Source organism: Camelus bactrianus, chromosome 16, assembly GCF_048773025.1.
Source record: "Camelus bactrianus isolate YW-2024 breed Bactrian camel chromosome 16, ASM4877302v1, whole genome shotgun sequence".
NCBI lineage: Eukaryota > Metazoa > Chordata > Mammalia > Artiodactyla > Camelidae > Camelus > Camelus bactrianus.
The window spans coordinates 40,537,580-40,564,885 of NC_133554.1; the positions used below are offsets into that span (position 1 = coordinate 40,537,580).

At 47.4% G+C, this 27,306-nt stretch overlaps 3 protein-coding genes and 1 long non-coding RNA gene across 5 annotated transcripts; 2 read left to right on the forward strand and 2 right to left on the reverse strand.

Annotated features, from left to right (window-relative positions):
• Positions 1–2,805: 2,805 nt before the first annotated feature.
• On the reverse strand, positions 2,806–3,328 carry LOC105071528 (diazepam-binding inhibitor-like 5). Its single transcript, XM_010958220.3, has one exon. The coding sequence runs from the start codon at positions 3,326–3,328 to the stop codon at positions 3,065–3,067; it is 264 nt and encodes an 87-aa protein (XP_010956522.1). The 3' UTR covers positions 2,806–3,064.
• A 744-nt stretch (positions 3,329–4,072) lies between these two features.
• On the forward strand, positions 4,073–10,675 carry GEMIN4 (gem nuclear organelle associated protein 4). The gene is made up of 2 exons (XM_074343192.1): positions 4,073–4,276; positions 7,325–10,675. Exons 1-2 carry the CDS (start codon positions 4,267–4,269, stop codon positions 10,492–10,494), a joined length of 3,180 nt encoding a protein of 1,059 aa, XP_074199293.1. The 5' UTR covers positions 4,073–4,266; the 3' UTR covers positions 10,495–10,675.
• Positions 10,676–11,728: 1,053 nt separating this feature from the next.
• On the reverse strand, positions 11,729–19,099 carry TLCD3A (TLC domain containing 3A). Of its 2 annotated transcripts, XM_074343199.1 has the most exons (5): positions 18,809–19,076; positions 18,302–18,385; positions 15,094–15,298; positions 13,846–13,941; positions 11,729–13,388 (listed from the first exon to the last, which is right to left on the reverse strand). In XM_074343199.1, exons 1-5 carry the CDS (start codon positions 18,928–18,930, stop codon positions 13,119–13,121), a joined length of 777 nt encoding a protein of 258 aa, XP_074199300.1. In that variant the 5' UTR covers positions 18,931–19,076; the 3' UTR covers positions 11,729–13,118. The 2 variants fall into 2 exon arrangements, with proteins under 2 accessions (XP_074199300.1, XP_074199301.1); XM_074343200.1 differs by lacking the exons at positions 11,729–13,388; positions 15,094–15,298 and having other exon boundaries at positions 13,852–13,941; positions 18,809–19,099.
• A 92-nt stretch (positions 19,100–19,191) lies between these two features.
• LOC105071526 (uncharacterized) lies at positions 19,192–23,504 on the forward strand. The gene is made up of 4 exons (XR_835534.3): positions 19,192–19,496; positions 21,229–21,297; positions 22,958–23,150; positions 23,226–23,504. It is a non-coding gene; the product is annotated as an uncharacterized LOC105071526 (long non-coding RNA).
• The last annotated feature ends 3,802 nt before the right edge of the window (positions 23,505–27,306 follow it).

A 27,306-nucleotide genomic window follows, 5' to 3' on the forward strand; every position in this document is an offset into this window, starting at 1 on the left:
TCACTTAACAACTTTGGCCTTTTATCAAGTAATACAAAAGTTTACCTCTGCACAGTGCAGCTAGTAATTTTAAACCAAAAGTTGTGATTACTTTCCCACCTCTGGGGATGGTATGATCAACTACTAAGCAAGGTTTTTGTTTTGTTTGTTAATAGAGGCACTGGGGATTGAACCCAGGACCTCATGCATGCTAAGGTAAGCTCTACCACTGAGCTGTACCCATCCCTAAAGGTTTAAAGATAGTTTTGCCCAAGCTGGTGTTTTTAAACAGATGAAATTGGAAAGTTCTTCAGTTTCTTCAGAGTTGTGTTTTCAGAGTAGCCATTTTGGTTTTTTGACTTGAGGGGTTGTGGTCCTAGCATATTAAGTTAAAAGACCTCTTGAGTTTAAATCCACAGAGATTTAGAGTGGCTATATGGTGGGAGTTCTCAGGTTAGCCTGGAGAGTTAGTATGAAGTCCACAATTGTCTGACATCTGGGTGGAATTAGCAAAGCCATAGACATTTAGTGCTCCTTAATGTAACTTTCTGCCCATCTCTCCTGCCACTTGTCGTACAATGTCGTTGTGATTTAGCAGTTTTCAGGAGGGCTCCAACCTGTCCACTGAAATGTACGGTAAGAGTTAATGGGAAATTTCAATTTGGTTTAAGATTTCTTACCTTTACCCTTGGGAAACCTGTAGGAAATTTACCCTGGCCTTAAAGAGCAGCAGAGAAGTGCCCTTGGCTCAGTCCTCATTATGTAATAGAGTCAGTGGTTCAAAAATCAAAACTACATTAAAAAGTACTCATTGAAAAGTCTTGCTCCTACCTGTCCCATCAATCCCACTCCTCCTGCCTCATATTTATTAAGCATAAAAAATATATTCTTATTTTCTCCCTCTTCCCCACAAAATTTAGCACACTGTGTAGCTTGTACCTTTTTTTTTTTTTTAAATGATGCATCCTGCAGTTGCCGGCTGTAGTCCTAATTGTGGTTCCATTTTACCAGGTTTTATAATGATTTTACAGAATGGTATTGCTATACCTACAGCTCCTAAATTGACAACACATTTTGGAGCAAGATGTTCTATTACTTTTATTGTTCACATTTAATGTGAATCATGGTCCTAAAAGCATCAGAATGTGTTAATATCTTCCGAAGAAGAGAGAACAACACTATTGTGGAGTGTAGGTCTTGCCCAGTTTATAGTTACAACGAATAGTTCTTTAGTCACTGTGGTATCCTGAGTCTACTTCATTCTTAATATACTTAGTCTTTAGCAACTTCCTGCAAATATGTGAACAGAAGATCTTGAAGATACCTGGTGAGATTTGGTTTCCTTGATCCCCTGAAGTCTTCTTTATGGTTGTTGCTTCTACTGTTTAATAATCCTTCATGAACTGGGGCTGACCTGGTATCATGAGCTATGAAAACTGTTTTTTGGGGGGGAGGGGGGTTATTAGGCTTGTTTTTAATGGGAGGTACTGGGGATTGAACCCAGGACCTTGTGCATGCTAAGCATGTGCTCTACCACTTGATCTATACTCCCCCCCCCCCAAAATCGTTTTTAATTGAGGAAAAGTATTGGGAAATTCTGTGCCACAGCAGACTTTTTTCTCTGACATGCCTTTAATAATAATACCACTTAGCACTCCATATCCCAGTGCCCCATGTACATTGATGCCGCCATCATAACACTAAGAGCAAAGCTGAGCTCAGTTAGCCTGAGGTGGAAAGCCCCATAAAAAGCCCAGCAGGACCCTCAGGCAGGGCCATTACTCTCCTGCCAGCACCATCCGGTTCCCTGGCCCAGAGGCTCTATCTCACTTTTTGCCTCTGAAAGGGCTTACTTCTAGGAAAGTGGAACTTACCCCTAAAATTCTATTGGTTCCCTGAGCTCACTCCTCATTGTTTATTTCCTTCACTCCTGATTGGTTATTTCTTTCCCTCCTGATTGGTCCATTTCTACAAAGCGTGTTCCTGATTAATCAACTTTTGTTATACCTTATTTGCATATGATATTGCAGAGTGTGAACTGGCAGCCTATAAAAGCCTGTGTAAACCTACAGACAGGGTCCAGAGCTTGGAGTGTTAACTCCTTTGGGCCTGCTGGTGTAATAAACCTGAGTTCTGAGTTCTCCAAGTCTCTGAGTGATCCAGGTTGCTGTCACAACTGAGCTGTAACACTGAGCTGTAACACCAAGCTGTAACACATTTTTCTGCAACAAGCCTAGCCTTTGCATGGGTCAAGGGATGTGTTGTGCTCCTAAAATAAATCCCATTTACATATGTATGCATATTGTCCCATAAACATCCCCAAGCAGAAATCAAGGTTAGCTAAGGGAGGAGCCCCAGGAAAATTTTGGTTGCGTGGCTTTAAATGAGTCTTTCAGAGGCTGGGATTTTGAAACCATCTGTTCCAGTGTTTCTCAACTGCTGTGCTGTGATGGATGCATCAATTCACCAGTTACTTCACTGAAAGTTTGACTTCCCTCAAAATAGTAACTTCATCAGGCCTGTGTTCAGTAGGATCTTTTGATAATAGGACTTGACTTTAGCTTTTTGGAAGACAAAGCCCCTTTCCCCTCTGTAATGTTGGTTAGCAGTGAATGAACAAGCCCTGAAGAGGTAAGGGGGCTTAGCCTCCTCTCCCTTTCCCCCTTCACTGCCCGAGGCTAAGACTCTGGAGAATGGTCTCACTGACCTCAAATCTGGAGCATTTCAAAGCATGATTCTCCTCCAGTTCCTCTGCTCCTGCCAAGTATCTACATGTGCTTTGGCAATAGGAAGGCTGGGAACTTTCTACTCAGAATCACACAGAAAGCCAGTTTGATGGAACTTTCCCTAAAGGAGAGATGCTTTTTATACATTCTGGATACCTCCCCAGAACTCTCACAATCAGTTTGAGTTCATCAGTTTTCCAACAGCAGACAACCACTATCATGCAGCTTAAGTGATTTATTGATGTCTCAGATTCGGTTGTTACGGTTTCGGGACATTTCTGCCATCAAGGTCTTTTAAGAAGCCCCATTCCCTACCAGAAGAGCCATGCTACTTCATTCTGTTTGACACTCTGTCCTCCCTAGCCAGCTTCATTTTTCTTTAGTTCTTCCACTTTGGCAATATAGATCCTCATGGCATCCATCTTGGACATCCCTTTGTTCTCATTCCACGCCACCCACTTGGCCTTGGCTTTCACATCGGTGGCAGGCGGGGCAGGGATGTTGCAGTCGCCCTGAGTGGCCTGTTTGTAGAAGCTGTACACCAACAATTTCTCCCGATCACTCACCGGCCCTTTCAACTGCTTGATAGCAGCGCAGGCCATTTCAAACTCCACTTGGCACATTAGGGCAGCTGAGGCTGGGCCCCTCTGCCTTTTCTAGGGGATCTGGCGCTAGAACCTGGAGGATGGAGAGTTAGAAACACTTGAGGATGGTGATTAAGCCTGGGAAGGAGGGAAAGGGAACAAGGAGACTGGGTAATGTGTGGGAAGAACATAGGATGTTTGTGTTTCCTCAGTGAGAAATCGAATGTATGTTTTAATAAAAAGTACAGAATGCAAACTGGGACCCATTGGATTAGATCTCTCCCACAGGTGTTCTGGTTCGCAGGGTGCATTTTCTGGGGAGAAGGACAACCTATTAACATTTCAAAAGCGTCTATGATGCCAGAAAATTATGGAGCTGCCGCCGCTGTCCAAAGAAGCGCTGAGGGGACCAGGCAGGTCAGAGCGAGAGCGAGTCTTCTCCCTGCGTTGGAGGAAGCCTCTCAAGCAGCGGTGCGTCTGAGCGGGTTAGCAAGCGGCTTTGTGAAGGGGAACTGGGTGCGGAAGAATGCGGGGCCAGGGAAGGAGCTAATGGGTTGGATTGATTGCGGCTCAGGAGTCAGGGGACCGCACAGACACGTGGTTGAGCCGAGCAGAGCCTGGATAAGGGGGGCGGGCGATTTTAGGGCGGGGCCGGGGGAGAAGGAGGGGCGGGGCGCTCCTCGGCCGGACCTGTCTTGGGTACCTGCCTGTTGGCTGGTTGGAGGCCTCTGGCCGATAGAGGGCGCTGTGGGTCAGGCGCTCCCGACGCCGCGGGCGCGTTGGTGGGACCGCGCGTGCGCGCGGAGCTGCGGAGAGCGGCGGCTGACCGCGCGGAGCCGGAGCTGAGACTGCGGGCGGGGACTCAGGCGCGGCCCATTGTCCCACCCCCCGGCGCCGCCCATTGTGCCGTGACGCCTGCACCGCCCTGGCGGCGTGGCGGGGGAGGGGCGGCCCGCGTCGCCGCCAGCGTCGCCGCCATGGACCTAGGTGGGTGTTCCGCTCCCCTGCCCCGGGCCCGCGTGGGCCGCGTCCGGCAACCGGCGACCACAGTGCTGAGTGGGCCGGGACTAAGAGGGACCTCCGGGTCGGGGAGGGATTTGGGAGGGCGGGGGTATCCTGGGGACTGGGGGTGTCCTGGAGACCGGGGGTGTCCTGGAGACCGGGGGTCGGCTGGGCTCTAGCTCCGGACCTGCAGCTCCTCCGCCCGCCCTTTGCCGGCTCCTGGCCCCTTTCCAGGTGAAGGGCCAAGCGGATGTGAAGTTAGTGTTCCCGACTGTGGGCAGGTTCGGGCACGTGCTTTGGAGAAAGCAGGGCTCGGAGGACGCCCCGGGGAATGCCAGATGCCCCGACGGTTTCATTTATACTGAGTTCTTGAGCAAGTATCTTAACTCTTTTGAGGTTCTCGTGAATAAAACGGGATGGTGATATACGGTAGTATACACCTCACAGTTTGGGGAACGTTTTCCTTGAGATCACGTGTGTACCGAGTCCCGTCCGGTGCCTTTCGCAGAGCTAGCGTCCTTCAGACCTGCAGTTGTGCGGAGGGGTTGCAGCCGCCGAGATGGCACGTGTATCGTGATTCCTCAGAGGCAGGGTCGGGGGTCGGGGGTCGGGAATAGCTAGTATAAGTTGGAGACTCCTTGCCCAGCCTTCCCACTACCCACCCACCTCCTGGCTGGACGTGCTCTTAAGGGAATAAGATCAGAGAGCTGTCCTGGGAGAGTTGTGTTGAGACACTCCAAGATGTCCCGGCATCAGTAGACTGTAGAGAGATGTTCTGGCCCCTGGCTCCAGCCAGCTCGTCAGGGTAGAGTTTGGAGCCCTGCACCTGTGGTGATTTCTGTTCCAGCCCCACCACTTTGTAGTTCTGGCATACTTAGCAAATTGTTTCTGAGTCTTAATGTTCCCATCTCTGAAACAGAAATGGGCCTCAAAAAGATTAAGAGATCTCATCCACATACCACCTAGCACAGTGCCTGGTACGGAGGGAGTAAGCACTTAGTAAACATATGGAGTGGGCACTCACTAGCACCAGTTAACCAGTGATAAAACGCTCAGGATTTGCCCAGCCGTTAACTGCTTCTGGGACTTACTCCTTCAAGTAGCGCAGCTGAGCTGATAGTGCAATAAAATCAAATTTACAGAGTCATAAGGGAACATATTTTGGGGGGCCCTAGGAGAGCAGCCTGAACCAGAAAGAAGGGCCTGAACCCTCAGAGAGACTCTTCAGCAACCTAACACCCCCAGCCCCACCCCACTGTTCCCCCCTCTACAGTCTGCCCTGGCCACTGGGCCACCGAGATGGATTGCCTTCACCAGTGAGTGGTATAGGAGTGCTGCTCCCTTAAATGGTCGAAGGGGCAGGATAGTCTCCTGGAATCACGATTCTCTGCTGGCTCCTGGCCTCTAAAAATGGGGAAGATGTGTTCTTGGGGTCATGAGGGAGTGAGGAAGGGGCCCTGGGATGGGGGAGAGGAATCCGGAATATTGAAGAGTGAGCAGTGTTTTCACTCTGATTTAGTTTATGGGCCAAAGGAGACATGCCTGAGAAAGACCTATGTCCTGTTTCTAAGCTGGGGGAGGCAAAGAATAGTGACAAGATTCTGGTCCTGCCAACAGTGGAAAGGTTTAGGGGAGCCAGCGTTTAGTGAGCACTTAATCAGGCTCTTTGTAGCCTGAGTCTTACTGTAGCTATTTCCTATTTAATGCTCAGTAGCCCTGGGAGGTGGGATCAGGAGCCAACAGCAAGCACAGACCCAGTGCCCGGGGCTGGTCTAGTGTATATTATTTGATCCTCACTGTCATAATGTGAAGTCTGTATTATCGCCACATATGAAGAAGGGAAGCTCAGAGAAGTAAGCTAAGATCTCACCGCTTTTAAATAGCAGACCTAGGATTTAAACTCATGTCTGATTAAACATCCCAAGATGCGTTTTTTTCCACAAACTTTTTGTTTGTTTTTGGTGGTGTTTTTAATTTGGGGGGGTTAATTAGGTTTATTTATTTTAATAGAGATCCTAGGGGTTGAACCCAGGACCTCGTGCACATGCTCCACCTCCTAGCTATACCCTGCCCCCCTCAAGATGCCTTTCTTGATAAGTCTCTATCAACTCGTGACTTTCTGAAGGAAGGACTTCTGAATCTAATGCAGTATTTTTTCTATCTACCTCTTGGTTTCCACCAGAGAACCAGGACCATTAAGTAGCTTGTTCTCCATGGAAAGAGCTGTGGGAATTGAACTTTCCCTAAGAGGCCTGACATAGGAAATCTGTTTGCAAGACAGGGGTTTAAGAGAAAAAGAAGGAAGGCAGGGCTTGTCTGAGTGCTTTAAGAGAAAAAGAAGGAAGGCAGCTCTGGTCCCTGCCCCTCCTCCTCTGTACTGTTACTTGGAAGCTTAGTTGTCATGTCCTACAGTGCGTACTTGGTGGCCGCTATAGTTTGGTACTGTCCTTGTGCTTGCTCCTGCTTGCTCTCTCTCAGCCCTTCCTTCCAAATCCTCTGCTGGCCCGTCCTTCTGCTCAAGGGCCTTCCCTCAGCAATCCAGCTTTTCCTTTACACAGTGCTTTCCCTGCAGGATCTCATTTGCTTCCTTGGTTCCATTCATCCCCTCTGGGCAGGCTTCTCCCTGAGTCACATTTCAAGGCTGACTTTACTCCCAAGCTTCAGCCCCGCATTTCCATTGCTGGAGAATGCCTCTACCCTAGTGTTCTGCCTCGAACTCCAAATAGCCAAAACCAATCAGGGTTTGCCTCCAAGTCCATCTTGCGTGTTCCTGTTTCCAGTGGTGCCCGCTGTCTTCCTAGTTCCAGGCTAGAGAGTGTGGGAGTCCTTTTTTTATTCCCCAGGTGGGTCCTTTTGACTCCAACTCTTAGATCCATCCCTTCTTCCCCCTCCCACTGATTTCGTTTAGAACCCTCATCATCTCTCCCCCTGACGGTGACAGCCAGTCCACTGATTGCTGTCTCTGTCTAACCTCTGCTTTCTCTTCTGAAGAATTTTCACCACATTCCATCCTATTCGACTCTGTCTGTGCAGGACCTTTGAATATCTGTGAAGAAATGACTATTCTGCACGGGGGCTTCTTGCTGGCCGAGCAGCTGTTCCGCCCCAAAGCCTTGGCAGAATTGACGAAGTCGGACTGGGAGCACGTTGGGCAGCCCATTGTGGAGGCCCTGAGGGAGATTTCCTCCGCCACGGCATGCTCCCAGCCCTTCGCCTGGAAGAAGAAGGCTCTGATCATCATCTGGGCCAAGGTTCTTCAGCCCTACCCCACCACCCCTTCTGACACGGAAACTCGGTGGCAGGAGGATGTGTTCTTCTCTGTGGGCAACATGATCCCCACCATCAATCACACAGTCCTTTTTGAGCTGCTCAAGTCCCTGGAAGCTTCCAGCCTCTTCATCCAGCTCCTCATGGCCCTGCCCACCACCATCTGCCGGGCAGAACTGGAGCGCTTCTTGGAGCACATGACTATTGACACCTCTTCAAAGGACGTGGCCTTTTTCCTTGACGTCTGGTGGGAGATGATGAAGCACAAGGGCAACCAGCAGGACCCCCTGCTCTCCCAGTTCCGGACGATGGCCCATAAGTACCTGGCCTCCTCGGATGACTTCTCCCACCCTCCAAAGAGGTTTAAGTCAGACCCAGACGTGTGTCCAACCATGCCGCTGCTGGCCATGCTGCTCACCGGGCTGAAGCAGATCCAGAGCAGGATCCTGTGCCCCGGGATGAAGTGCTGCACCTTAGCCAACTTGGCTGACATGCTGACCGTGTTCGCACTGATGGAGGATGACCCTCAGGAAGTGTCTGCGACCGTGTATCTAGACAAGCTGGCCACGGTGATCTCTGTGTGGAACTCGGACACCCAAAACCCATATCACCAGCAAGCACTGGCCGAGAAGGTGAAGGAGGCTGAGCGGGATGTCAGCCTGACCTCCCTGGCCAAACTGCCAAACGAGACCATCTTCGTGGGGTTCGAGTTCCTGCGCAGCCTGCTGCGGGAGTGGGGCGAGGAGCTGCAGGCCGTGCTCAGCAGCAGCCAGGGGATGAATTACGACAGCTACCGGCTGTGCGACAGCCTGACTTCCTTCAGCCAGAATCTGAAGCTCTACCTGGAGACCACCAGCCTATCCAAGGAGGAGAGGCAGGTGGTCTCTGAGCTAGCGGAGTGTGTAGGGGACTTCCTGAGAAACACCAACAGGGTGCTGGAGAACAAGGGCCCGGAGAAGGACATCACCGCCTCCATCGCCATGGCCATCATCGAGCAGAAGATGGACCGGCACATGGAAATGTGCTACATTTTTGCTTCTGAGAAGAAGTGGGCCTTCTCAGATGAGTGGCTGGCCTGTTTGGCCAACAACAGGGCCCTCTTCCAAGAGCCAGGCCTGGTGTTAAAGCTGCTGGAAACAGTGATGGACGTCGGCACGAATGACTGGGCCGTCCCTGAGCCTCAGATCAAACAAGTGATTGGCTTGATCCTGGAGTGTTACGCACACCTCTCGCTGCCAGATAAAAATAAAGTCCTCTCAGGCGTCCTGCTTTCCTGGGGGCGCAAGGGCCTCTCGGAGAAGTTGTTGGCTTACTTGGAGGGGTTTCAGGAAGACCTCAACACGACCTTTAACCAGCTCGCGCAGAGCGCATCCGAACAGGGCTTGGCGAAAGCCATAGCTTCTGTGGCCCGCCTGGTGATTCTGCACCCGGAGGTCACAGTGAAGAAGGTGTGCAGCCTGGCTGTGGTCAATCTCGGCACCCACAAGTTCCTGGCACAGATTCTGACTGCCTTTCCCGCCCTCAGGTTCACGGAGGAGCAGGGTCCAAATCCATCCACCACTTTTGTGGTGTCATGCCTCAAAGAAACCGTCTGGACGAAGTTATCCACGCCCAGGGAAGAGAAGCAGTTTCTGGAGCTCCTGAGCTGCCTGGTGAGTCCCGTGAAGCCCCAAGGGATTCCGGTTGCTGCTCTTCTTGAACCAGATGAGGTGCTGAAGGAATTCGTCCTGCCTTTCTTGATGCTGGATGCCAAAGAGGTGGACCTCGGCCTGAGGATCTTCACCCAGACTCTCGAAGGAAACGCATGCCTAGAGGAGTACTGGCTGCAGGCCTGTTCTCCGTTCCCGCTCATCTTCAGCCTGTGCCAGCTCCTGGATGGCTTCAGCAGATACTGGCAGCTTCCCAAGGAGCAGCGGTGCCTCACTCTGGAGGGCAAGGACCGAGCGATCCACATCCTGGAGCTCCTCTGCGAGGTGGTCTTAGCCAATGCCGAGACCTTCTCCCCAGACATCTGGGTCAAGTCCCTGTCCTGGCTCCACCGGAAGCTGGAGCAGCTGGACTGGACCGTGGGCCTGAGACTGAAGAACTTCTTTGATGGCCACTTCAAGTGTGAGGTGCCGGCCACGCTTTTTGAGATCTGTAAGCTTCCTGAGGATGAGTGGACCTCCCAGGCCCACCCTGGGTACGGGCCCGGCACAGGCCTGCTGGCCTGGGTAGAGTGCTGCTGCATGTCTAGCGGCCTCTCGGAGCGGATGCTCGCCCTCCTGGTGGTAGATGTGGGCAACCCTGAGGAGGTCAGATTGTTCAGCAAGGGCTTCCTGGTAGCCCTGGTGCAAGTCATGCCTTGGTGCAGCCCCCATGAGTGGCAGTACCTCCAACGGCTGACCAGGAGGCTGCTGGAGAAGCAGCTCCTGCATGTCCCTTACAGCTTGGAGTACATTCAGTTCATGCCTTTGCTCAACCTGAAGCCCTTTGCCCAGGAGTTCCAGCTCTCTGTGCTCTTGCTGAGAGCCTTCCAGTTTCTCTGCAGCCAGAGTTGTCGCAATTGGCTTCCCATGGAAGGCTGGACTCATGTGGTCAGACTCCTGTGTAACAGTCTGACCAACCTCCTGGACTCAGTTAGGTTGATACAATCAGTTGGCCCTTGGGCCCAAGGACAGGAACAGAACCTGACCCAGGAAACCCTATTTTTTTATACCCAGGTGTTCTGTCATGTTCTGCACATCATGGCCATGCTCCACCAAGAGGTGTGTGACCCCCTCTACGTCTTGGCCTTGGAGATCCTCACCTGCTACGAAACCCTGAGCAAGACCAACACTTCCGTTAGCTCCTTGCTCCAGAAGGTGAACGAGCAGCGCTTCTTAAAGTCCATCGCTGAGAACATTAGCCCTGAGGAGCGGCGCCAAACCCTCCTGCAGAAGATCAGCAACTTCTGAACTTTGTGGCTCAGAAAACAGCTGGGTCTCTGCTTAGTGGGGTCTGTGAGGGCTGGAGCTGAGAAACACAAACTTTTTTTGGTTATGTGAGCCCGTAGATATGACAATGACAGTGTAAAGAAAATAGTTTCTTAGGTATTTGTAACGTATAAATTATAATAAAATTCTCTTTTGAGTTTCATCTTGTCTCTTTTGAGCCTGTCTCATCACTATCTGAGCTCATCAATATTCTCTGAAATTGGGCTCAGCCCCGTCTTAAAGGTCAAGTCAAGCTGGGAGGAACATGTTCATAGCTGGACTTCTTCACCCTAGAATTTGGCAAATAAGCCTAAAGGTGAAATCACCCAAGTGGACAAATTATGAGGTCCATGTGTTCTTTTGTAGTGAAATTCTCTTTTTAAGAGTTATTTTGCAGTTTCTTGGAAGGGGCAGCAACCAGGAAAAGGACTCTTTTCTGCCACCAGTTAGCCATGTGATTTGTGGGCCCCAAAGTCCTGTAACCACTGTAAAAGGAGAGGATTGGACCAAGAAAATTAAACGTTGAGGGGTAGATGAATGACCTCAGGAAAACGTGTGTCTTCTGGATCGAGCACTTCTGCCGCACAGTCTTAATTAACTCCATCCATTCATTGGATCCAAAAGAAGCGATAGTAAAACTGTCTGGTAAGCTGAGCAAAGACATGTTTGAAGGATTGGTATAATTGTCTTCTGCCTGGGGTGGGTTGTCATGGTTTTGGAGAGTGGGAGCAGGGAATGGTGTGTGCAGATGTGTGAAAATGCAGATTAAAGGCGCCCAGGATAACTCACAGAACTCTGAGGACTGGTTGGTGAGGTGTTCAGTTGGGAGGCAAGGAAGGACCAAGGAGGTGCCTCGTCACCTCCTTTGGATCCACACCATCACGATAGGGCAGTATTGGCGTTCCCTCCCTCGCCTAAAGTGGGCTGGCTCTGTGGCCTACAGTTGGGCTTCCACCCTCCCGACTCCTAACTGGGATTCACCTGGGAAGAGAAGAAAGGCCTTGACATTACGTGACCACTGGGCTTGGACTCTAGAACCCTGCAGTGTACTCTTGGAAGCAGGAATGACAGAGACAAGTTAGATGAGGGAGGAGCTAGGCCCTTCTGGAGGCTGAAAGCATTCATGTACCCCTCCCCCACCCACAACCCCACCTCTGCCAGATACACAGATAAGAACACAGACCAGAGACAACAGCACACGATGCAGCCACTCCAGTCAGTTCCAGGATGGGTCTTAGGCATGGATGTATTTCACAAACGAGAATAAGTTGGAAAATATTAGTGCAATTTAATCACCACAGGGGTGATTTATAGATACACCGACAGTAAACAAAACAGTAAAAAAAAAAATAAAAAAAAAAAAACCAGCATTTTACTTTTTTTAAATGGCACCCATTAAAGACTGAAATAGTCAAAATTTGAGACACTGTTACACGCTCAGTACTTCAAAAGTTCACGGACAACACTGAATTAAAAGGCACTTTAAAAAATCTAGTTTTTCACTACCACTTGGGAAAAAACTTCATGGTAGCAGTTTCTAAAATCCATCCCTGTTGATAAGGGACAGTTAGTGTTGGCACCAGAGGATCCTTTTTGCAAACAGCAGGTGGAGGAGTCAGTCCACGTACTTCGGCCAGGGCTGTCCTGTATTCTTAGTCTCCAGCCTTCTGTGGCTAAATGGTGGTAACTCACATAGGTACAGGCTTTGGACCACAAGCTCTGGCTTATCAGGAAGCAATCTAGGTGAGACGTCTTGTGATTGAGAATACAGAAGTCCATTTCCACTTCATATGAAAAGGACAGTGTCAGAGGGTGGGGTTACCCAGTGAATAGCGCGGTAGCCATGATTTCACTTTACCCCTATAGTTTTTAACAAGCACGTTCCGTGTGTGTGGATGTGCGGAAAGTTGGGCTTGGGGGACATGGTAAAAAGGGAGTAACATCTGTGACTGTTGGCAACAGGCTCACAAGTTGGACATTGGTCTTGCCAAGTCAGCCTGCAGAGGGGCTGACCTGTTGGCCTTCCTACCTACTCAAGTGCTTCAGGCTCCCATACCTGCCTCCTGCCTGAGATTTCTGATTGGAAGTCGGTAGATAGGAGAATTCAACGTTGGCACACGGATGAAAGGATGAGGCAAAGGACCAGTGGGTTATCTAGCAAACAGTGAAGAACTGCCGACCCACAACAATTTTCCAAGGCCAGTGTCACAAGAAATTATTTTGAGAACCGAGTCATCACTTGCTTCTGCTGACCCAGGAAGTGTGGATACTGCCCTTAGTGGTTGGACAGGTGGGGAGCCCACCTCCATCAGGGCCAGGCAGGTGCCCCACTACTTATCACTTTGGGCTTGCGTTCAAACCGCCGTGCTGCTGACAGAGGTCTGACAGGATCCAATAGTCATTATTACAAGAAAAGTGCTTTTGCCAAAGGGGCAGGTTAGAAGAGGGAGGTAATCTGAATACTCTTTAGAAAAACTCAAAGCCATCTGCTTATCAGTACCCAAAAGGCTGAGGCCACCCAGGGCACAGTTTGGTCCACAGAATACTGGAGTGGAGGAGGCAGCTAGTGTGGGGAGGCACCCTTACTGCTTGACTCCCGGGAGCACTTAACCATCCTTTTTGGTCGGGGGAGCATCAAAGAGCCGGGCTGCCTTCTTGCACAGCAGAGAGAACCAGTAGATCTGGGGAGCGATGAGGATGGCATTGGCCACGTTGCAGTGGTAAGGGATACTGAACAGCACCTGGAGCAGGCTCAGTCCCTGCTGTCGGCCATAGGACCAGTACATGAAGGGGAAGAGAAGGATCCGACAGGAGAAAAAGGTGGTCAGCGTGAGGATTCCGTTCACCTTGTACAGCAGGGTGTGCTGCTGCTTTAGCTGCAAAAGAAGAGGGAAGGGGAATTTGCAGGGTCACCTTCGGGGAATGACTGGCCTGAGTCCCACGATGTCAAGGCTAAGCCTCTCCGTTTCTGACACTTGTAGAAAAGCTGATTGAGTGCTGCCGTATGTATATATGCATAGAGCCTTGTATTTTTTCCAGCAGTGATGTTAAATTTGACCTAAGCCACCCAGCTGACAGTAGCCCCAGAACAGGAGCCCTGGATGAGAAAAATCTGTGGCCAGGAAAAGTATATATAAAGGACTGGGTCAAATTTGAATCAAATGTAGTTTGGTCCCCTCTGGCTCGGAATACCAACTGACATTTCAGTCTGTTCATGGTTCTCCTACCCGCCTACTCGTAGCACTAAGGGGGTGTCTCCAGACCCTGCAGTCTACCAGGGTAGAGCAGAGTCAGTTCCCTCAGTACTGTCTCTGCCACTTGGTTCATACGTGCCTGAATCAGAACTCTGCCCAGCGACACAAATGGAGTGCTCAGTTCTGCCGTGAAGATGCAGCCAACAAAGAAGTCCCCAAGCTCTCCCCTAAGCCTCTGCAGATGAAAAGAGAAGAAAGAGAGAAAAACAATAGAAGTTAAGGAACCTCGGAAGGAAAATTCTACCTGGGGCTATTGAAAAGGGCAACCACATAGGGAAAGGGAAGTGCTTAGTGGGCCAGCGCAGCCCAGTTCATTCCCCACGGCCTCCAGAGCAGTGGTGCTCAGAGGTCAAATCCCCAGGGTCCAGAGGCAGCTGCAGGTGGGCTGATTGCATCACACACCGAGCTTCTCTGAATTTCCACATCAGCCGAAAGCTGCAGCCTACTTCTGGGTCTATAACTCGTTCACTTGGCCAAGGGCACTTAAGCCAGTTCAGTTCAACAAAATATGTGCCAGGCCCTGTGCTAGATAGTAGGGTCCCAGCACAATCAGGAGAGACTTGTTAAAGGTAATGCACTCTGCCTCTCTTTTCATCCTTGGAAGAAAGCAAGAGAGCATAGAATAGCGGTTCTGTGTCTTAGTACCACTGGGTGAGGGAAGTCAGTTTCTTCATCTAGGATATAGGACTAACAATTTCTAATTCTTATTTCTGATTATTTCTAATAATTCCTAATGATCATTCAAAGGCTATGAGTTTTAAATCAAGCACCTGTCACCTGGTAGACACTCAGGAATGACTAGTTTCCTCTCTGTATTCTCATGTCTCTTCCTTGTTGGTGGGGCTTTTTTAAATGGGAAAAAGTATATCTGGGGAGATATTTATGAGGCTATTTGCTTTGAGAGTCTGTGCTTTTGGGACATCAAAATAATGCAGACAGCCCTCTCTGGGCATTGGTAGAGCAGATAACCAGTTGACTGAGCCACTCTTATTTCTTTAAAACAATTTTTATGTTGTTTTGTCTTGTACATTGTTTTTATATTGTGTGAACTAAAGGCAGAACCTTGGACAGGTGCTATGGAATCACAGGGGGCTGGGGGATTGCTGGTAAAGGGGGTCTCAAACATTTCAGATTGAATTCCTTTCTACACGATGTGCCTGGTGGAATGGGGTGTTTCACTGTGGAAGCAGCTGGCCAGAGGGCAGGGGGTTGCAGGAGGAAAGGGAAAGAAAGGAGGGGCAATCTGACTCCTAAGTAATGGGATGCCCAGTTCAACAGGAGAAACAAGTGCCTGAGCCTGCTGGTGGCTGTCCTGGGAGGCCATTACCTGTGCGACCGGCACAAGGACAAAGAGAATGACTGCGTGGTGTGTGATCATGAGGCGGTTTTTACTTAGGAAGTTTCGGAAAATGGTGAGGGAATGTCTGCTGTTTTGGTCCCCGGTTCGGTACCATTCACAGAGGTACATGGCGTAGGCGTCATAGATCATGTATGGAATCAAAAACCAGACATATTCTCGAGCAAGCCAGTGCCTGAAAGAGAGCATAAGGATGGTCCGTGGAGTAATTATGGGTATCATTTAGGGGGGCACAAAGCCAACCTCTTCTTAAAACACATTTGCTTCAGCTTTGTATTTAATTATCTGTTTTCTCTCCAAATACTTTACCATGAAGATGCTGAAACTGACAGATAAGGAGAGTGAACAAATTACAGGGCAGACTCGTAAGTGTCCAAGGCAGAAAGCAAGAACTCACTCAGCACCACATGTCACTATTTGCCTGATTTTGATACTCATTTGTAATGGACTTTCTGGTATTTTGTGATGTAAGCTGACTTTGATATAGATATCTCTACCAATGATTCAACAGCCCCACCAAGAAACTGGTTTGGAAGGTGGCCCAAATCTCAAATCCAATATTTCCAGTTTAACTCCACTCAGTTACTCAACAGTTGGGAGTTTCCTCTTGCATCTGTTTGCAGCCCCATTTTAGGGAGGTTCTGGGCAGCAACCCTGCCTAGTTTCCTTACAATTCTACAGCTAAACCCAATTTCACTCATTAAGAAAAATATGTCTGGAAATGAGCCCAGAGTTCAGGGACTACCTTACAGCAGTCAGGTGCCAGAAGAGAAGCTAGGACAAGAGACAGTGTTCCTATTTACTCGTCCAGAGGGGTGAAGTCAATATTAGCTGAGTCAAAATTTATCACTGTCCCAGAGCAGATTAGAAGGGAAGTCTCTATAATTTCCAAAACTTTATTCCCAAATGATAAATAATCTCTCTACAGAAAATACATGTGAAAAAAACCTAAATTGAAATTATGTACTATCCTGGGAAGGATTAGATCCACTAAGTCAACAGAGTTCTGTCGAGCACCCGTGCTTACCACAGCATAACCAAATAATAAAAAAACAATAAAACAGGTAACAGCAAATTTAATATACATGCAGGCAAATTAATTAGCCAAGTTCCACTGAGGCAAAAAGATGCAGTATTTATTCTACTGCCCATCTGTGGTGTCCAGTGCTTTCTTGAAGCAATTCCTAGTAAAATAACTATGAAGAGCTACTGAAAGCTCAGCTGAAATATAGCTGACCACTTCCCTTGAATGGAGCCTAAGGTTTTAATATTTTGCACATACTACCAGTTCAATAAGATGTGAAATTGTGGCTGTTAGTTGAATTCCCTGAAAAGTTGTTAGTGAGAGATCTGGTTTGTAACCTTAGCTACCAGTAGCCTGGACCTTAGCTTTCTTTATAAAATGAAGATAATCATCTTTGTCTTATTTCCTTGGCAAAGTTATTGTGAAGATTAAAAAAAACTAGATGTGTGAAAGTCCCTTTAAATGTAAAAAGTACTATCCACATTAAAGTGTTTAAATTGAGAGACTGCCTCGAGCTGTGACCCTCAGCCTTTTTAGGGATCTGGATCTCTAAGAATCTGATGAAATAATTTTGGGGGATTCACAGATACCCTCTCCTATCTATAGATGTTCTATATGAAGGCATAAAATGAAAAGACACATAATAGGAAAACATTTGGGTGTACAGAATATGAACTCCAAAAGGCCTTTTTTTTTTTTTGATGATCTAGGTGACTTTAGAGCATCCTTGTGCATCCATGTAAGGTGAGGGCACAAAAAGGTGGTGTCTGTCTACATTTTGCAAGCAGAGAATGTAAGGCATAAAGATACACAAAAGGAGGAGGACCCTGCAAGCCAAAGTCAGGTTTGCTACCAGGCTCAAGCCACTAAGACACGGCTTCTGAGGGGAGAACAGTGCTATGGAACTGAAAGTTAATTGTGCCCAGATCTCTTTCTGAAATGTGTAGCAGCTGCCTGCTGCTTGCCCTCAAGTCAGCTCCTGTCAATGCTGTGGGGCTGCATTTGTCTTAGTTTAATCTCTGCAAATGAAGCAGGTTTCAAGTTTGACCTGATAAACTGGAGGCAGTGACGGAGCTTGCTGCATGATCAGAAAATGCTCAATTAAAAACTGAACCCAGCCAAGCAAATGCTGTTAGCCCTTGGTGTAAGCAATCAAAGTCATTTGACTATCTTCTCAGCATCTACAATTCATCGCCAATAACTAGTTTTGTCTAAAAAAAGGCATAAGAAAAAAAGCACAAGAACCATGATGGCAGGATTAACCCCAAGTAAGATCCAGGCACTAAATTTGCAGGTCACAGTGAGACAGATGCCCCCCTCAGGCTTCCCTCCCATTCCAGCCTCAACAGGTGGAAAAGCAGGACACTTTGCAGAGTCAACATAAGAAAAGGATCAGAAAAGGCTATTAACTTTCCCTGCACATCTGACCATCGCTCTTCAACTTGTGAGGAAGGGGGTGGTTCTAGGAGGACAGGTGAAAAGGATGGCTTTAAAAGGAGGTGGGTGGGACCACCACTGCCCAGGTCTAAATACTATACAAAGTACACCTGTCTGGCATTTGATTTGTTTCTCTGGATGCACATTTCCTGTCCTGCCTCTGGACTGAGCTCTAAAACACATACAATTCAGTTTTCTGAAAGTTCCACAAAACTCATCACCTTTAACAAATCCAGAGGAAAAATAAGAGCAGCATTTGTAAGGAAAGGGGTGATGGATCTGTTCCTTTCCATAGAAGGGCTCTGCAACCACACTGGATACATCTTGGCCAGTAAATGCTCCAGAGTAGGGGCCCCACTGAGATCATTTAAAGGAAGCTAAAGCCGTACTTCCACTTTTGAATAATTTTCACACTGATCTGTCCCACAAAGAACTTGGATTGATAGACCACACGGTCCTCTAACACAGCACCTTAAATCAGACTTAGACTCTCTCATTCTGTAGCATTTCTTCAGTTTACCTTCTCCTAAGCTAGCAATGCTGAAAGAGGTGAGAAGAGGAGGGAACTGATTATGGTGCCCAAATTTTACCCATTAATCAGCTACCTGACAGTATATGCTGATAAAGAACTAGCGCCTGTGAGCCACTCGAATATGGAAACTTTGAAAAAGTTAAGCCCTGTGATTTGTGCAGCTTTCACCTGGCATTGAATGTTACCTGTCGGAGACCACGTTTCTACAGGAACGGATGATGATGATCCCGGACCCGGTGGCCAACACAGCCTGCACTGAAGAAACCAGCCTAAAGAGGGGCAGAAAACAAAAAGGGAGGCGGGGGACGCGCTCAATCCCGTCCTGTGGACATAAAGCCGGAACTCCACCTGACTTTCCCTAGGCAGCCAGGGAGCGGAGGAAAATGGTAGGGCCGCCAGCGCGCTCCCGACCCCCAAGGCAGCTAGCAGATGTCGGCAGCACGGAGATGTCCCTCCCGATGCTCATCGGTGTGGGCGGCCTCCCACCCTCCCGCCTCCTCCGTCTCCTTCCCTCCTGGGCAGGACGCACAGGGTCTTCGGAGCTCTGGGGCCAGCGCCGCAGAGGGGGCGAGAACCGTGGAGGCAGCCCCCTCGCTTCCTGTTGCCCCCCTTTTCCGCCCTGGGTTCCGCGCGGGGCCGGCGCAACCGGGCAGGGGGGCCGGGCGGGCGGCGGGCGCGGCCTCGCCCCGTACCTGGTGCTGATCATCACGCAGTCACTGTGGGTCCAGGCGGGCCGCGCGCGCCGCAGCCCCCAGGTGCAGAGCCCGAAGAGCCCCGGGAAGAAGAGCGAGCCCCAGGCCAGCGGCAGCAGCATGGGTGCTCGGGCTCGGCCGCCTCGCTTGGCGCCCTCGGCGTGGCTCGGTCGGCTCCGCGCGGCTCCGGGACTGGCGCGGCCCGCCCGCCGCTATTTCTACCCTCCGCCCCCGCCCCGGCCCCGTCCCACCGCGACTCCGGCCGCCGCCGGGCGCTGGCCCCAAGCCCGCGGCGCCACTCTCCGCGTGACCAGGCCGCGAACCGCGATAGGCGCGGGCGGGCCGGGCGGGGCGGGGTCTCGCCGCCGCCGCCCCTGGGCCGGGAGGCTTCCTCGGGTTCCCTGGCCAGCCGGCGAGTGGGCGGCGGCGGGAGCTGCTGTTCGTCGGGCCCCGAGTGCGCCGACCCTGCGCCCACGACCAGCGGCGCGCGAGTGGCCGCCGCCGGGCGGAGGCCGTGGAGGCAGTGCCGAGGCTCTCGGGGCTTCTGTTCCGTCACGGCGAACGCCTCCCCCTCCCCCGGGGACCCGCCTGGCGGACGAACTGCCCCGCACCTGCCCACGACCCTCCTTCCCTCCCCAGCCCCGGGCGAGGCGATGCAGGCGGGTGGGGGAGGCCCCGAGAAAGCCAGGTAGGAAAAGGCACCGGGTCGAGACCCCTGACCGCCGGGGTGGGGCGAGTCTGTGGAGCAGGGACAAGCCTGGGTGCGAACGGTGCGGTGGGCATCTCTCCGGGGGGAAGGAAGGGGAGGGCGGGTGGGTTTGTGGCTATCTGCCCGCCTGGCTTATCTACCAAGCACTCTTGCTTCCAAATGGGAGCCTTAAGGAAATGGCCTTTCTGCCCGCCAAAGATGGCTTTTCCGTGTCCTGCCAACTGCTGGAATTTCTCCAGAGGAGCATCGCTCTGAAAAACATGAAATCCTGCTACAGAATCCAGCAGTTCCTTAAAGTACACATCGAGGTGGAATATCACGGCTGCAGACTTTTCTGTGGTACTGCCGTACTGCGGTACTGTCTTTTGGCTTTGGGTCAAGATACGATCCAGTCTTGGTGACTGTGTTGTTGTTGTTGACAGTGTCATTCTTATTTAAAAGTTCTTGGGCCAGATGCCCTGAACTTGAATGGATTGGAATCAAGTCATTTTCACTCAGCACCGATCACATAGCACCAATACAGTAACTGTAATATTACTGGCTTCTCTTGGGACTGGCCAGAGTTTTACTTTGGTCTGTATCTTCCTCAGTTTACAAATGTGGAGGGAATACAATTCATTTGTGTCTACTGCAGTTGAAAGGTACATGGGTCTCGTCAAGTCACCATCACGCAAGTGCTGACCAAAACCCCATGAGAGAGTTTTGAAACAGCTGTTTCCTGGGGCCACTGTTTCCTCATTTGTGAAATGAAGAGGCTGAATTACAAGCTCTCTGAGGTTCTTCCAGCTCTTAAATTCTCATGATTCTGTGACTTTTGTAAGGAAACAGATGATTTCTGTTAGATGCCAATTAAATTTCTCTAACATGGCAGTTGCTGGTGTAGAAGCAGACAAAGAGTAAACACAGCTTTTAACATCTTCCTGTATGTTGTTAAGGTGAGGGATTGGGTTAACATTAAGGGAGCAGAAAACCCAAAGAAAAGTCTGATATTTCTTCCACTCAGGGCAGTATCTCTAACTCCCAAGTTCACTGCTAACACACTTGGTGAAATGAGAAAGATACTTCAATTTGGTAGCAGAGTTTCTGGTCAATAAAAAGCTTTCTGTATATTCATTTTTGCATATGGATAAAGGACAGCTACCTGTAAACCTTCCATCCTCTCTGGGAGAACAAATCCTTCTGCATTCCCATTTGTAGTCCCTACCCCGTTTATCCCAGTCACCTCCAGCTCCAGCTTTTCCAGAGAGTGACAAGCAGTTATAATCCTCCCTGCCTTCTCTCCTTAAAGGCATCAGCAACATGCATCAAGGATGCCAACACTTTAAAGTGATGGGAATCAATCTGTTCCCTATGCAAGAAGTCATTTGTACAGCTCTTAAGGAGTCTATGAAATGAAGACAAAACAACAGATGTTTCACATGTAGAAAACAGCCAGTAAAATCAGTTTCCAACACCGTGTCATGACGTCACCAACATGTTTAGGTTGAATCACCAGAAAGGCAACAAGCATAAACATGAGCCTCGGCTTTTCAAGGGATCTTGAGTCAAATGTTTCCTCCTCCAAGGTTTCTATTTACCTGTCTCTCCAGGCAAATTTATAAGTTCACTTTCTAAACTGCCTTTGCCTTTGAGTAGTGAGAATGCTGTTTTTTATTTGTACGCCCTTTCTTTGAAACGGGATGATGTCTTTTCATTTTATTTCCGAGGTTAGCTTACTGCTGGTGCTCAAGAAATGTTTGCTACTTTTGAAAGTTGATGCTTCTTGAACGCTACGTGCCAGGTACTGTATCCAACATTTTGCATTTATTATCTCATTGGTTCCTCACGAAAAATTTATTATCCTCACTCTGTGTGAGTGTATGTGTGTGTGTGAGCAAAATAAGAGCCAAAGCAGCTAAAATACTGCCAAAGGTCACACTGCTGGTAGCAGAGGTGGGATTTGAATTCAGTACTTTCTGCCTTCAAGGTCAATGTGATTAATGACTATACTGCCTTCAAACTTGATAAGAAAGGACAGAGTATATAATTATTTTTCACAGCATGGTTTCTGATTAATAACTACTCTTCCTAATTGTTTACTCACAAATATGAATGTGTGGGGTGGAGTTTATGGGCTCTGGTGCTGCTATTATTAACACCATTTTATATTTATATATAACTTTATCATTTTTCTAAGCACTTTCACATATATTATCTCACTTGGTTCTCAAAATAACCCAGTGAGGTAAGTGAATATATTTTTTTTGTTTTATAGATGAAGAAACTTAGGTGCAAATGGTAAATTGAATTGCCACCCTATGAAGTGGCAAGCCGCAAAATTAGAACCCAGGACTCCTGAGTCACATTCCAGGGCGACTTCGGCTAGTTCATGCTGTAGGGTTGGGATTTAAGGAGGTTTTGATTGTGGTGCTTTTGTGGGTTTCAGGAGTGAAGTTTGGGTTACTAAATGTAAAAACTGTTTAACCAAATCTCAGCCCTTGAATGGGAATTAATAAAGCTCCCAGTGTTAAACCGCTGTGGTGGGACTTCTTGATGGTTTCTTCTGCCACTGAGGTTTTTTGTCCCCATCATGCTTTGTAGTCTCTGTCTCTCCTCCTCCTACTGGATACCATTAGGGGATAGAATCCATAACTCTCCCCCTGTCTGCTCCTTGGTTTCTCCAGCCTTAAATTGAAAATACCATATTCACTTGTAAAATAGCTTGAGAATACCCAAGTGAATATTATTAACATATGTGATATGTGGGCTGCTACCCTGGAGCAAGGACATTTTCTTCCTATCCAGAAAAAACCCATCTGTTGGGGAAAAAAAAGTGAGATTCACACTTGAAACATCTTCACATCGAGCTCCAGAACTGAAAGAGAACTTGGTGGTCTCTACTCTAAAAATCATAACAGAGAAAATGAAACTCTTCTGAAATAAAAATTATGTTGTTTAGAACCGTACTTCCTTTCTGCATTAGGGACCTGTGAGGCAGAGACAGAGCAGCAAGGAGGATAAAGGGAGAAACGAAGTGATAGGAAGAGATGAGGAAAGAAAGATCTAGCACAGGAAGATCAATGGAAAGGGACTGAAACACAGTCACAGGGAATAAAAAGACCAAGATACACCCTTCAACACAGGGAAACAGACACAGAGAGACAGATCCAGAGATTGGAATTCATGACACCAAGTGAACAAGGGGAAAAGGGCTAGAAGACATAGAGATGAAAGGAGGTGAACAAATTAAAAACTGATGGCCTTTAATGGAACACAACACCCTTCAGGCTAACACCAGCAAGGCCATACTGCATTTGAAAGAGGCAACTAGCTCCTAGGACTCCTAGTGTGGCCAGGAGGAAGTCAATCGCCTTCCTCTTTTTCCTCCTGCACTTTGCACTCAGGAAGAACACCTGATCGATATGCCCTTTCACTGATACCTGCATATGTTTCCCCTCCAGACTGAATGCTCCTGTTGGGCAGGGGAGGCCCATCTATCCAGGAGGCAGCCATGGTAGCCAGCACCGGGGTCGGGATTAGAGTCCCTGAGGACCTGCTCTGGCTCTGCTGCTGAGAAGCTGTGTGACCTGGAGAAAACTACTTACCCTCCCTGTGTACCCTCGAACTACCTCACAGGGTGGCTGTGAGAATTAGGTGAGCTCTTTTCAAAAATACATGTAAACTGTGGGCAAGGCAGAGGTCAGGGACTATTGTTCTTTCTCTTGGTAGCCCCGCAGCAGTTACCTGCTGTTCAGCTTTTCAACAAACATCTATTGGACTGAAGATGCCCTCGGCCTGGCCTGAGCCAGCTTCCAGGCGGCAGCTTCCTCAGTTTTATCCTGGACTATCTGCAAAAGCAAACTGTGAGTCTAAGAAGCACAGTCACACAGCAAGCACATGGCTTCTGCAAACAGTGACCACAGCTGCGCACTACAGGGAAGTCTTTGCTTTTGTACACAGTGATAATGATTCCTGTCAATAAAAACCATAATTTACACAAAGAACTGATCATACTGTGCCTGCCTTTGTGTATTACTCTGTATTCTTCAAAGTCCTTTCACATATGCGTTTTCTTTGTTATAAATACCAAAATTTGCTGGTTTGCAGATAGCCACACCTAACTAAAAGTAGAGCTTAAACTCAAGCTTAAAGAATGTTTTGAGGATGTAGAACCATTAAGGGAATTACCTTTGAAATGAGTTAGAACCAGCAAATCACTGTGAACAAATCCAGCTGCCTTCCTAAGTTACCAGATCAACAATTTTCAGTGTCTCCTGAATCATAAGTAATTCCATAAAAGATGTATTTTGCTCATTCTCCTTTACTAAGCTCAGATGATTTCTCTCTCTCTTTTTTTTTTTTTTAGTTTCCTGATCATAAAAGTAGCATGTTAAAAATGAAAACATGCCCAATATGGTGAATAATAATCACAAATAATGCTGTCACTGACAGGTTTTAGTAGAAGTCTTCCCAGTCTTCTTTATATGCATTTCTTACATATTTGATTGAGATCATGTTTTAAATTAAGAATATTAATATTTCACTTATAAGTACTTCCAATGTTGAAATTTTTGCAAACCTCATTTTTTTCACTGGTTTTGAAAGGAATTCTTCACTGGGGGAGAGCAGGTTTGTTCACAGACACACCTTGGCACACAAAGACAAGGCCTTCATCTTTTCTGGTAAGTTTATCCTTAAAAATACTAAGAGATCCATCCTTCCTAGCACTCAGTTTGTCTTTAAAGTGGCATCATAATGTCTATAGAAACCCAAGCTCCTATTTCAGTATCTAGTTTTTTCTTTTTATAGGCTGAGCTCTATGAACTCGTGTAGTAAACAACAATTACATAAGTGCTTGGTACTTAAGACATGAGTGAAGGAAAAGCATTCCTGTGAAGCTTAGTCTGTGGTATCTTGAGCTGTGCATGGCTGGCCAGTTTGAACCCCAAGAGGGAATTACTCCTCAGCAAGGTTGTGGGTGAAAACCTAAATGGCCAGAAACTTAGAAGAACGTAGGGAAAGCTGACTAGGTACGAAGACTCACAAGTCTAACTTGGGGAGGAATCTTCAGTATATATAGCGATGAGACCCTCCACCCCAAGCACACGGGCACATGCTTATGTGGTAGCTGTGTGCCACCATTGGTCTGTGACTGACCTCAAGAACTACGAATGGTCAGTCTGAAGACCGAATGAACTGCTGAGGGAAGAGCCGGGCTGAACTACGTTTGCCTTGCAGGTAACATGATGGAGCTACCTAGAAGAGGTCTTAGAAGGATCTGGAAGGTTTTAAATAATATTAGTGTAAGATGAAGGACAGGGAGCACTTGCCAGTCGTCTGCCACTTTCCTTCCTTTGTGTATTATAACTCCATCGTTTCCTTATGCAGTATCTGTGGCTTGATGGGTTTGTCCTTATATGTTTTATTCTTCTGTTTTATAAATAATTCTGTTCACTCAATCTGCTGCTGTTTAACATCTACTATTGTGGTCCTGGCCCATATAAGAGCATACAGAAGATTTTAACATTGGAAAGGAAGAGAAATAACTATCACTATTTTTCAAACAGTATGGTAATTTATCGAGAAAAACTAAGAAAATCTACTGAAATATAGAATAAAGTAGTTGAGGTGAGGTGGCTGGATACAAGATCAACCATACAAAAATAAATGACTTTTCTATAAGCCAGCAAATAACAATTAGAAAAGGTAATAGAAAAAGAAAACATATAATATTTTTAAAATTTATAAATCACTAGTTTTAGACCTAAAAGACCTTTATGAAGAAAGCTGCAAACCTTTACTGAAAGACATAAAAGCCTAAACAAACAGAGCATGGCCCTAAAGGGAAGATTCAATATTGTAAACATGTCAGTTTTCCCCAATTTGATCTCTGAATTCAATCAAATCCAAATCGCAATGTGTTTTCAATGGACTCCGTAAGCTCTTTCTAAAGCTTGTGTGAATTAGAGGATACATTCAAGGATAGCCAAGAAATATTTGAATCAAGAGCACCGGTAGGGGTGGGAAGAGGAATTTACAACATATCAGAACATCTCAGACATTATCATAATTGAAACAGTGAACAAGAAACAGATCAATGGAACAAAACTGCATCCTGAACCAGACCCACTCAATTTAATCTGTGGCCAGCACAGCATACTTGTGAGGAAAAAAGGATAATGGAAGAAAGCCACAGAAACTATCAGTCTTTGGAAAAAATTAAATTAGCTGAAAAGTGTCACCCCAGGATTCATGTCCACCCAGAACCTCAGAACGTGGCCTTATTTGGAAATGTGAATTTTGATTGAGGTAAGGATTGAGGTGCAATCATAAGGGATCATGAGAGGCCCTAAATCCAATGAGAACATCCTTACAGGAGACAGAAAAGGAAAAGGCACAGAGAAGAAGGCCAAGCGAAGATGGAGTGAGAGACTGGAGCGATGAATTCACAAGCCAAGGAAGGCCAGTGACTGCTGGGACCCGCAGGAGCCGGGGGAGAGGCCTGGGAGGGTTTCTCCCTCAGAGCCTCCAGAAGGGAGTCAGTCCTGCCAACACCTTGACTTTAGGCTTCTGGCCTCCAGCACTATGAGAAAATACATTTCTGTTGTCATAATGCATCCAGCCTGTGGTAATGTGTCACAGCAATCCTAGGAAACTAATACAATGTCCTGCCACACACCAAACACAAACATCAACTCCAGATATATTAAAGGCTGCACACAAAAAGCAACACTATCAATGTATTAGAAGATAATTTTGAATGATATTTTTATAATTCACAGGTAGAGAAAGCTTTCCCAAACAAGGCATAAGACCCAGATGTCATACATAGAAAGGCTGACGGATTTGTGTACATTAAAAGAAAGCAAAAAATTGTACATCAAAAGTCACCATTAACAAGTTAAAATACAAGTAACAGTTTAGAAGAAAATACCTGCAGTGTACAGCAGAGTAAGAGTTAATATTCAGAATAAAGAAATTCTACAATTTATGAAGAAAGACAAATGACCCAAAAGAATTATTCAAAGGATATAGAATGGAAATACACAGAAATACAAAAGTCCAATAGAAAGCTTTGTAAGTAAATATTTACAAGACTGATACTATCCAGTGTACGTAAAGACATGAGGATTATAGGCACTTTTTTCAGTGCTGGTAGAAGTATAAATTTGTATTGCAAGGATACAGTATTGTTTGTAACAAGTGAAAAAAACATTAGGAATGCCCTAAATATCCAGTAATAGAGTACAGATCTTCCTCAACTTATGGTGGCGTTATGTCCTGATAAACTCATCGTAAGTTGAAAACACCGTGAGTTGAAAATGCCTTTAATACACTCAACCTACTGGACTTCATAGCTGAACCTAGCCTACCTTAATTAAAAGTGCTTGGAACACTTACACTTGCTTACAGTTGGGCAAAAAGCATCTAACGCAAAGCCTATCTTATGATAGTGTTGACTGTCTCATGTGAGGTACTGAATACTGTACTGAAAGGGACAAGCAGGATGATTATAAATGTATTGGTTGTTTACCCTCCTGACTGCAAAGCTGACCGGGAGCTGCAGCTCACTGCCTCTGCAACACATCACAAGGGCGTACTAGATGGCACACCACTAGCCTGGGAAACGATCAGAATTCAAAATTCGAAGTACAGTTTCTGTTGAATGCATATCACTTTCACACCATCATAAAGTTGGAAAATCGTAAATTCAACCATCAGAAGTCAAGTCGGGGATTGTCTGACATAAAATATTTTATGGTATGGTCAAGCTCTGGAATACTGCATAGCCACTAAAAGGAGAACTAGA

What these genes read in the sequence shown, in the direction of transcription:
- LOC105071528 (XM_010958220.3), bottom strand. Translation starts at nt 3,328, where the DNA reads ATGTGCCAAGTGGAGTTTGAAATGGCCTGCGCTGCTATCAAGCAGTTG.
- TLCD3A (XM_074343199.1), bottom strand. Translation starts at nt 18,930, where the DNA reads ATGCTGCTGCCGCTGGCCTGGGGCTCGCTCTTCTTCCCGGGGCTCTTC. An exon ending in TGCGTGATGATCAGCACCAG is followed by an intron (nt 18,386 to 18,808) that starts GTACGGGGCGAG and finishes GCCCCTCTTTAG; the next exon opens with GCTGGTTTCTTCAGTGCAGG. An exon ending in TCCTTGTGCCGGTCGCACAG is followed by an intron (nt 13,942 to 15,093) that starts GTAATGGCCTCC and finishes TTTCATCTGCAG; the next exon opens with AGGCTTAGGGGAGAGCTTGG.